Source organism: Lactuca sativa, chromosome 4, assembly GCF_002870075.4.
Source record: "Lactuca sativa cultivar Salinas chromosome 4, Lsat_Salinas_v11, whole genome shotgun sequence".
NCBI lineage: Eukaryota > Viridiplantae > Streptophyta > Magnoliopsida > Asterales > Asteraceae > Lactuca > Lactuca sativa.
Window position 1 is genome coordinate 338,962,693 of NC_056626.2, and position 10,770 is coordinate 338,973,462.

The 10,770-nt window shown below is 31.9% G+C and overlaps 1 protein-coding gene and 1 long non-coding RNA gene across 13 annotated transcripts; one reads left to right on the plus strand and one right to left on the minus strand.

Annotated features, from left to right (window-relative positions):
* Window positions 1–322: 322 nt before the first annotated feature.
* On the minus strand, window positions 323–4,634 carry LOC111895971 (uncharacterized). Of its 12 annotated transcripts, none has more exons than XR_006190995.1 (7): window positions 3,948–4,634; window positions 3,586–3,839; window positions 3,432–3,510; window positions 3,168–3,274; window positions 2,408–2,484; window positions 1,635–1,693; window positions 323–712 (listed from the first exon to the last, which is right to left on the minus strand). It is a non-coding gene; the product is annotated as an uncharacterized LOC111895971 (long non-coding RNA). The 12 variants fall into 12 exon arrangements; XR_006190993.1 differs by having other exon boundaries at window positions 1,635–2,217; XR_008231963.1 differs by lacking the exon at window positions 3,168–3,274 and having other exon boundaries at window positions 1,635–2,217; window positions 2,408–2,462.
* A 725-nt stretch (window positions 4,635–5,359) lies between these two features.
* Window positions 5,360–9,735, plus strand: LOC111895990 (mitochondrial fission protein ELM1-like). Its single transcript, XM_052770635.1, is given in 8 exon segments — window positions 5,360–7,573; window positions 7,662–7,758; window positions 7,866–7,967; window positions 7,969–8,032; window positions 8,825–8,923; window positions 9,058–9,179; window positions 9,280–9,343; window positions 9,430–9,735. Coding segments are annotated over 8 exon segments (1,014 nt in total). The 5' UTR covers window positions 5,360–7,304; the 3' UTR covers window positions 9,627–9,735.
* The last annotated feature ends 1,035 nt before the right edge of the window (window positions 9,736–10,770 follow it).

Consider the following 10,770-nt stretch of genomic DNA (forward strand, 5'->3'; position numbering starts at 1 on the left):
TATATATATATATATATATATATATATATATATATATATATACACTAGCCGTTGACCCGCGCAAAGCGGCGGGCAGCGAATAGTGTTTTAGACAATTTGTTTCTTTTTGGGGGGACAATGATTAGTTTCAATTCAACAATTAGTTTGTTTTAAGAAACATGTCGTATTAGAAACGAAACACAATGTATCGGCAAGTATCACTAAGCATTAGTATTGAAAGACCATATCTATTTCATGGCATGTATCTTTAAAAGACCGAATAATCAAGAGTAATGCATGGGGCAAGAATATTTTTTCCCTGCAATTTGTTTCACATCCGGCATGCGGAAAATAATCTTTATTTCGAAAACAAGTGATATTTCAAAGTACACACAATGTGTCCATAAACAACTTTTCCTAGCTTGGGGTTGAGGGTATTGATGTATTTTTCTTCTTTAAAAGACTTAACAATGAAAACCTTCAAAGGATAATCATCTTTCGGGCATTTATTCAAATCCCCTTGTTTTAAGGACTTTTAAAAGCCTCCTTGCTCCTCAAAAGTTTAGAAATATGTTCATATTGAGTTGTAGGCATTAATATTGAAAACTCTTCCCACGTTTGCCCTTCGTAACCTTCCGGTTCTCACCACCCATCCATCTTCATGTTCCATTGCCAAACCCAAAAAAATATATTAAAAATTATATGATCTTAAGCTATCCCATTGAATGTGTACCTACAAAAAAAGTCAGTGTTTCATAGTTAGCAAATGGAAAACAAAGCATACATTATACATAAGATCTGTGGCTTATTTCAAATAGATAAATGAGGATAATTAGAATCAGCAATGTACTGTCTGAAATATGAAGATTATAGAAGTACAATGGGATAATAAGAACTACCACAATCATTTATTTGTGATTATAACATCATGTCTTTAATTCTTTGTAATACAACATTTTTTTATAAATATTCTCATTATCAGATTTGAATTATAATTACCTGTTGCATGCATTAGATTATACATATACAAGCAGATCTACATCAAATTTCATGAATTAAAGCAAAAACATGCTTATTTTAAGTCTTAAAAAATGCATTTTATCATTTTTATTTCAGAATACATTTTGTAAAAAAATAAAAAATAAAAATAAAATAAAATAAAATAAACTCAATTCCCTCCTCTTTCTTTTGACTTTCATAAGAAAAAAGATCAAAACAAATGTAGAACCAAGTTAAAATAAACAAAGCTTCAAAAATATCAAATTGCAAGATGAAATTCCAATGTCATAACCTTCGTTTTATGCAAATCAACTAAAAGTACAAATGACAAAACAACCCAATTAAGGGTGATGTTATTAAATTATGTAAACCAAATGTAAATACATTGCTATAAATGCCAAAACTGCCCCTATATGATTCTTTCTAATAAATTTCTATAAACCAAACGGAAGTATATTGCTCTAAAGGGAAAAAATGCCCCTACATGGTAGTGCTAATAATTTTATGCAAGTAAAATGAAAGTTTATTTCTACAAACAGTTAAAACAGTCCATATTTTGTCAATTAATGATTTTATGCAAATAAAATCAAAGCACAAATTTGATGACAACAGTTTACAAAATTCAAGAATTAAAAAAAATAGCTCAAAAGCCTTACCAACGCCTGAAGTGATATGAAACATGAGTATGTGGTGATGCTTTATCTTTTGCTTGTTCCTAAAAAACATGTCTCCATTCACACAACAATCATGTGAACTAAACTTGTCTTGTATAAAAAATAGCAACATAAAACTAAGCAAAACACAGCATATGAGAAAAGAGGAAAAAAATGGTAAATACACAAAATGATATATGTGATCGTTCAATATTACTTTAGGTTAGAGTTTCTTTACCTTATCATGTTTGACAACCCACAAATTATTTAAAACTTGTGACTTTAACAACAATAAAAACATAATAACTAACAATTTGATATGTGAACTATCACATATTTCAGTTTTGTGTCTAACTGACTAACTGTCAAAAGAACCTTCCAACCTTGCTAACCATTTTTTTGTTTCTTAGGTCTGATATAACATATTTTTGTTATAAAATGAGGATATAATCCATGGTTAACCTTTGAAACTGAGTCGTATATTCTTGCTTTTGCCTTGATGCTAGTATGGTTGACCCTTCAATGTTCAATTTGATTATATCACAAGGGGTTTACATCATCCAAATCCTCATCTTATCCCCTAAATCTAAAGACAACCAAACCAAATCAATACCTCACATACTCAAGATAAACTAAAGAATATATCCATAGACATATTAATTGGTTAAAACCAGACTAAGTCAATCGCTAAGTATACAATAATGCTTTGAAATTCATTTGAAATTGTAGTCCAAGAAGATAAAATTTGAAGGGAAGAAGCTCTTGACCCTTTCTACCTTTATTAATTTACGATGAAGCTCGCCTATTTAGTAGAAACTCTTCATCTGCAATCTGTCATAGATATAACTTGTCACTGAAACAAAAAATCAAAATCATTTGTAGAAAAGAAAATCAGTATCATTTAGTAGAAAATATAAGTGTGCATCTTCAAGTTTCATTTAAACTGCAAGTTTGTGTGTGTGTGTGTGTGGAGAGAGAAAGAGAGAGAGAGGCAGAGAACGTAACCAATTTAGAGGAAATATTTTAATATTTTAAATGAGAATTTTTATTCTTTTAAATGGCGGGTTTTTTCTGATTAAAATGATAATTTTTAATCTTTTAAATGGTAGAATTTTTTGCTTTAAAATGACAAAATTTTCACCCTTTAGAATGGCAGATTTATAAGCTTTAAAAATGACATTTTTTAATCTTTAAAAAGATGGTTTTGTAAGCATTCAAATGGCAAATTTTTTACTTTACGAAATGACAAATTTTGAACTTTTTAGAATGACATCGTTTAAAGCTTCAAATTGACAGTTATATAAGCTTAAAAATGACAGAGTTTTATCTCTTTAGAATTATATATATATATATATATATATATATATATATATATATATATATATATATATATATATATATATATATATATATATATATATATATATATATATATACAAAAGCTAAGCTTCAAATTGAAAATTTTTAAAGCTTCTAATTGACATTTTTAAGCTTTACAATGACACCAAATTATTGCTTCAAATCGACATATTTTACCTTACTATTACTGTTTTTAAGCCTAAAAATGGAAAGGATGATTACACATCGTTTGTTGTCCTTATTGTTGATGATGTTGCTTTACACGCATTTTTCAATTTAGTCTTCTGCAACCAATACTCATAGCATTTTATATTATTAGCAAAACTAGCAAAGTTGGAAAAAAAAGATGGGATTTATACTCTTTTTGAAATTTCTCCATGAAATAAATTGAAGGTGGCTAACACACTAAATTATGTAAATTTCATGAGGACTTTGATGTACCTTTTCTTTCCCCTCCTACAAATTCTTCGCTTTCTTCTTGTAATGGTTCATACCAATCAACCATTTGCTCCTTGTAATGCTTAATACCAATCAAACAACAAATTTAATAAATTTTGTAATATTAAAGGGGGTATAAATAAAGATATTTCCTTACATCTAAGTTGGATTGGATTTTTGCATTGGCTTCTTGAGGTAAATCTGCCAGCCTCGTACATGAATTATGACCATTGGCATCGCAACACCATTAAATTCTAGACACTTGATCAAAACATAACAACTTAATGCATTAAGACAAAAAAAATAGCATAATGTACACCCATCCATTACCTATCACACAATATTGCAATTAGACAAAATACCAGTAATAATGGAGGGATGGTAAATCATGAATCCCATACACTTGAAGGCCTGTGCAGCAGTGCAATTAGACAAATTCATCCGTACACCCACATTAGCAAGTAGCGAATGGAAAATGGCAAATAGCAAGACAACAATCAATTACGAAGAAAAACTTACATTTCCTCAGTCAGTGATTGAAAGAGGGAAGGATAAGTAGTCGAATGTTTTGGGAGTTGTAATAACGTCAAGTAAAGGGAAGATTTTTCTGATTTTGCATTAATATTAGCACAAATTGATAAGAGACTTTTCAACTCATGGAAATGGGTAGTGAAAAACCCCATTGTTTGTTGTTCAAAATTGGAGAAATTTGAGGAGACAATCACGTCTTTAGATTAAGGGATTATAGAGAGATAGAGATAAAGATGGATTGTGTGGGGTTTCGAGGTGGATGTCTGGTGGAGACAGGTGGTGGTGCGTTGCTGGTTCCTGATTTAGGGTTTACTTTTGCTGAATGGTGTGTGATGTTGTCGGAGTCCGGTGGAGATGGTGGAGGCAAATTAGGTTTAAGGTTAGGGTTTCTTGTAGAGAGAGGAAATGGCAGTGTTTATAATACAGGGGATAGCAGAATCCGGTACCGGTAGATGATTTCCAACGCATTGGTCATCTAGTTGAGTAGGAAGAACATATGGTTGACGTTGTGAGGGTGAATGGGGGAAAAATGGTGTGTGACAGTCTTCTAGGTTGTATCTGCAATGTCAAGAAGTTAGTGGTAACAGAGGGATGCCGCAGACTAAAGAGAACAAGGAGAAAGGAGCATGAGATGTTGTTTGATGGCAGCCGTTGTGTGTGAGGAGATTAGGGTAACATAGGTAACACCGTAAGATATATTTAGGCTGCAAGAAAGTTATAGGCACGCGTATATCGTATATCGTAAGCTTAACATTATTGTACATCATGTTCAAATAGTGATACCTTTTAAATTTCAAGAAATATTGAATATGCTTAATATAATAGTATATATATATATATATATATATATATATAGAAAAGTGAATATACCCTTAAGGGTATATAAACTTAGGTACCCAAACTCACCATAATACGACATTTTGTTTGATATATTCATTATAGTGTTCTTAAAATTCAACCCTAACTTGATTACTTTCAATATTTTCAAATTTTCACTTTTAACTTCCTCTTACATCACATCTTTATGCCAGACACCTACTAAGCTATATATATTATTGTTAAAAATGAAAATTATGTAAGAGGAAGATAAATGTAAAATTTATAAAAATATTGGGCTTATATCAAGTTAGAAGTTGAATTAGAAGAACATTGGACAATTACAATGTGTATATGTGATACAAAACATATTATGGTGGGTTTGAGTACCTAAGCTTATATACCCTTAAGGGTATATTCACTTTTCTCATATATATATATATATATATATATATATATATATATATATATATATATATATATATATATATATATATATATATATATATATATATATATATATATATATATATATATATATATATATATGTGTGTTAAAGAGTTGGTCTTATGTCCACGTCGATGGTTGCTTTCCCTCCTCCAATAAGAAGACTAATGGGCGGCAAATTTTAAACGATGCTATGTTCTTCCGTTATGCCCTGCATCATCCTTCCGTTAGTTGCTTCCTTTAGTTACTTGGTTGCCTGCATCACCAATCTACCTGCTTGTTTCCGGCCATCCTTGCATCAGGCCGACACAACAAACTTCAAAGGTGGGTTTACTTCATTCCTTTTTTGTCGGTGTTTCCCCCAAAGCTCTTTGCCGCCTCAATTAAGCTTCTTAAGGCGAGTCGCTCTTTATTTCTCACGTTATTCTTTTTGCCACTCTTTCTTCTCCTTCTTTTTCTTTCTTCTTGAAAAGGAACCGCCCTCCTTTCCGACCAATAAAAAGAGTGAAAGACTGGACACAGTGCTTTTATGGTATATGGCGGTGAGCAACTCCTGTGACATATGATTCCCATCAGCGAGGCGTTTCATCGACTTCACGTACTCTCCCAATCGGAAGGCGTTTCATCGACTTCTCTTCTTCTTAACGCCATACTATATTATCTTTGTCTCGCTTTTCTTCTCCTTCTCCCTGTGACCAATTGCAGGTTCAGTTTAAGCTATGCATTTTAGGGTTTATTAGGTTGGATTACATATATAAAAATAGATTGTTGTATCTAGATTTTTCTCACCTTGTCTTTAACATGGTCTTTTTACAATTATCCAGAGTAGCTGATGTTACAGTTGAGCCTGAGCCCTGAGGTACAATCACTCTTTCCTCCACCATCTTTCCGGGGCTTTTCTATGTCAAGGGGACGAACATCATATCTTATGATTTGATATGAGTGTCGGCCCCCACCTTGAAGCTCCTCTAGGCTGCATCGCTAGCCTACCCTTTGACGCCTCAATTTCAATAAAGTTCTTGAACCTCTGTAAATTGATTTATTTAGTTATTCCTACCTCAAATCGAAACTACAAGAACTCATGTTGCCCGCTTAGCCAAAAAACAACATCTGCTTCCATCAACAAAACATGTATGTCTCTCTTTCTATTCACCAATCTCAAAATTGATTAATCTCATCACCGCTCACACTTTTATATATCGATTCTGTCTTGAGCTAACTAAAAGTTAATATAAGCTGTTTTGAGAATTAACAGAAATCTAAAATCCGTGCATGTGAACGATCTAATCAAGCCTTAAGAAAACACGAGGAAGGCGGACGATATCAGAGAAAGAGCACATATTATGAATTTCATGTACCAGTAGCATTTTTTGCAGTCGCTCCTTGTTAATGTTCTATGAATATATAAAAAAGACACAATGATTGCATAATGTCAACTTTAAAAGCTGACTGAAAACTACAAAACTAAAATAATATTTTTTATTGTCACCCATTTACCAAAGATGTCATCATTGGTCTTCTTGTTGAAGAATTTTTGCATTGCAGGCAAGCTCTTTGTTAGTGTCTCTACCTTCCTTTCTCAGTTTCAGGTTCCTATAGAGATTTCTTCTTCTTCATAAAAATCTTTTAATATTTTAAAAAGAGCGCATCCCTCTTTTGATTCTAAAAATGATAGCACGATTGTTCATTATAATTTATAGTTGATGTATGTTTTCAACTGAATGAGTTGTAGGAATTGAACCTCTGGATCACTAAAGAGGCCAAACATGTTTCTTAACTAAAGTGGTCTATAAATGACTGAATAGTTAAAGAGAAATACCTCCATTTGTAGGAATAATATGTGAAAAAATATATATTTTCTTCCGTAATCCAGTTTACAAGCTTGAAAAATAATATAGAGAAAAAAAAAACATTATGCAGAACTTTAACTATGCAAAAACTGGATGTAAATGAATGCAAGAAATAAACATGACAGGAAGATATAAATCCAAAAACTATCCTAATATGACTGAAAAGAGAAGACAATGTGGCTCTTTGAAGAAAGGGAAATCTTGTAAAAAACTTTAAATCTATTTTTTAACATGTTATTGTTCTTTTGGCAACACATGCATCGTGTTACCACGCCAAGTGGAGGAATCAATGAATATCTACACTGGCTCCCAGTTTGTGTCCATAAACAGATATATTACATCATCAGACTGCTTTACAGCTATTCACAAGTTATGTTTACAACTAAAGGGAGTAAAGTCAAATCTTTAACCACAGAAAATGGTGGTAATGTAGGCTTATCCTCTATACTTGAAGTTGATGTTAATTCAATATTAACAATAACAAGAGGAACTGCTGACAAGTAAGCCTTTCTTCTGGATTACCATTAATTTTTGAGATTAGCAAGTAAAATTTTCATTTCTTTTATCATTAATATTTTTTTTTGTTAGGGATGAGCCTTTATTGGTGGTTGCATGTGGTAGAGACACCATATCAATTGCTAGCTCTATAAAAAGATTAACATCTGAAAATGTGTTTGTTGTTCAAGTGAGTCAACTCGAACCCTTTCTCCTTACATTAATTAGTGAAATAAACATTTTTATGAAAAAATCTTTTTAATTGAATATTTTTAACATTTGTTAATTGGGTTTCAGATTCAACATCCAAGAAGACAAGTGAGTAGGTTTGATTTGGTGTTTTCTCCTCAACATGATTATTATGCTCTTACCCCTCATGCACAAGAGTAGGTTCCTGAGTTTTCTTCACAAGTATATGACTCCTGATGAGCCCCCTACTAAGAATGTGGTATGTCTTAATCCGAGTAAATGAACATTTTACCCTTTTGTTAAGAAACAAGGTTGAATAACAAGTGGCTGTTTATTTGATCTGTCTAGAGTAGGTTCTGGATGGGTAAATGATGTATGTCTGTAGTATGTGCTGTATACACAAAAACTTTCTTGTTTTTGGTCTGAATCAACTTTAAGTAAATGACCATTTTGCCCTTTTGTTTAGAATCGATCTTGAATAACAAGTGACTGTTTACTTCATCTGTCTAGGGTAAGTTCTGAATGGGTAATTGATGTCTGTTTGTAGTATGTGCTGTTTTTCACAAAAGTCTTTCTTTTTTGTTCTGAATGACTTGTGAGTAAATGACCATTTTACCCTTTTGTTTAGAAGCAATGCTGAATGACAAGTAACTGTTTATTTGATCTGTCTTGAGTAAGTCCTGAATGGGTAAATGATGTATGTCTTAGTATGTGTTGTATACATAAAAGTCTTTCTTTTTTGTTCTGAATGAACTATGAGTAAATTACCATTTTACCCTTTTGTTTAAAAGTAATTCTGAATGACAAGCGATTGTTTATTTGATCTATCTAGGGTAGGTTCTGAGGGGGCTAATGATGTCTGTCTTTAGTATGAACCGTATACATAAAAGTCTTCCTTTTCTGGTGTGAATGAACTTTGATTAAATGACCATTTTACACTTCTGTTTAGAAGCAGTGCTGAATAGGTAAATTACCATTTTGCCCTTCTATTAATGAGTAACAACTATTATAAATTAAAAATTGTAAGTGTTTATCTGTATTGTATCAACTACCTACATTGGAATCAGTGCATCAAGTTGATTCTGCTGCACTTTGTAGTGTTGCTATTGCCTGGCATGATGAGTTTGCACGTTTACCAAAACCCTTAATCGTGGTCAGCATTGGGGGGGGGGGGGGGGGGGGGGGGGGGGGGGGGGGGAGGGGGGCACAAGTAATTATTACATAATCCTATTTTTAATAAGATTAACTTAATTTTCTTAAAATAATATGTTATATTTATTTATGGGTATTTTTTGTTTCTGTAAAAAAGGTCGATGTAGATATAGTACAGACCTTGCAAAGCAGTTAACTACCTATTTCAAGGGTGTTCTTGATACCTATGGGAGTGTAAGAATTTCTTTTTCAAGAAGAACTCCAGTTAAGGTATAATTTCTCTTTTTCTGACTGCATTTATTGCTCTATATATTAATCATTTCTTGTTCTATATATTAATTATTAATTCCTTCTACAAATATATCAACAGATTGCAACTTATGTGAGAAAAGAACTCGCAGAATTTCGAAAAATCTATATATGGGATAACAAAGGTAATTAATCCCACTTTTCATGATTAAATTCCAATATTTTTCACTATTATTTTCCTTAACATTTTTTTTAAATCTTATAAATTTAGAACCAAATCCACACATGGGACATTTAGCATGGGCATATGCATTCATTATCATAGCAGATTCAATCAGCATGCTGAGTGAAGCCTGCAGCACTGGGTACTCTACTCTACTTACTTGCTACAATGTACAAACAAGAAGTCAAAAAGTCAACCATTTTGTTTTTATAACATTGTACTTTCCTTTTTTTCTTTTTTTTTAATTGAAAACCTGTATATGTCATTGGAGCTGAGCGATGTAAATGGAAATTTGGAGAATTTCATAAAACTTTAAAATAAAGAGGGTCTTAGGCCATTTATAGGCCGTGAGGATGTAAGTTGTTTGCTTTTTTTTTTTTCAGCTTCTTGATATTTTAATGAGATTTTTTTATTTATTTATAAAAAAATATTTGTTTAATTGCTTTTTTCAGTTTAATTTTTTTCTCTGGGACCCTCGAATGGTACAACTCCAATAAAAAGATTGAAACAGATGCCTATTCCAATAATAAGGTTTTCTTCCATCCATTGATCTGCATGAAAAGAAATTAGAAACATGAGCAACTTTTGTAAGATAACTGTGTAGTTATTGTGTTGCTATACCCTAAAATATCATCAAATTTGAATACACCGATGGCAGCAAGTAAATAATCTACTGAGGCTCAACGAATCGATCACCATTTCTTAGTCTCCTGAAATAAAATTATGAAAATAAAGTGGATATCCGTCGGAAAGAGGTTTTAAGTAATATTTTGACATATATAAACTTTTTGCAGACAGGTTTCAAGTAATAACTAATGTTTTTTTTTGCATGTAGAGATTCGGTATCCTAACATGATCGCCTCGCAAGCCCCATCCCCGTATCCTTGTAAACTAGGGAAGCCACAGTGTGTGCCCCACTGCTCTGGCAACTTATTTTTGCAAGTGAAAGCATGTGTAGACCCATAAAAACGCCTTGGAATCTATGAGACTTTGACATGGATAAATAAACCATAAATAGGAAAAACTAAGAAAGTAACAACATGCATATGAAAAGAATCGATGAGAGATACATATCATAACACAAAATTAAGGGAATCGAAAGAAAAGTAGAAAAATAATAAATTTCAGGCAAAAAAAATTAGAAATAGACAATAAACACGAACTTGTTGACATAGAGAATATGCAGATTCGAAAGTTGATATTAGAAAGAGTAAAAATGATTTCATTCAAATGGTGGTACAAATTCATAAACAGATTGAAATAACATATAATTACATAAGAGGAAAGTCGGGGAAACAACAGTTAGTTGTTCTTTTTCTGGATAAATGCAAGAAATATATGTATACATTCATTTCTTTTGATATTATAACATCCTACTTTCATTCTGTT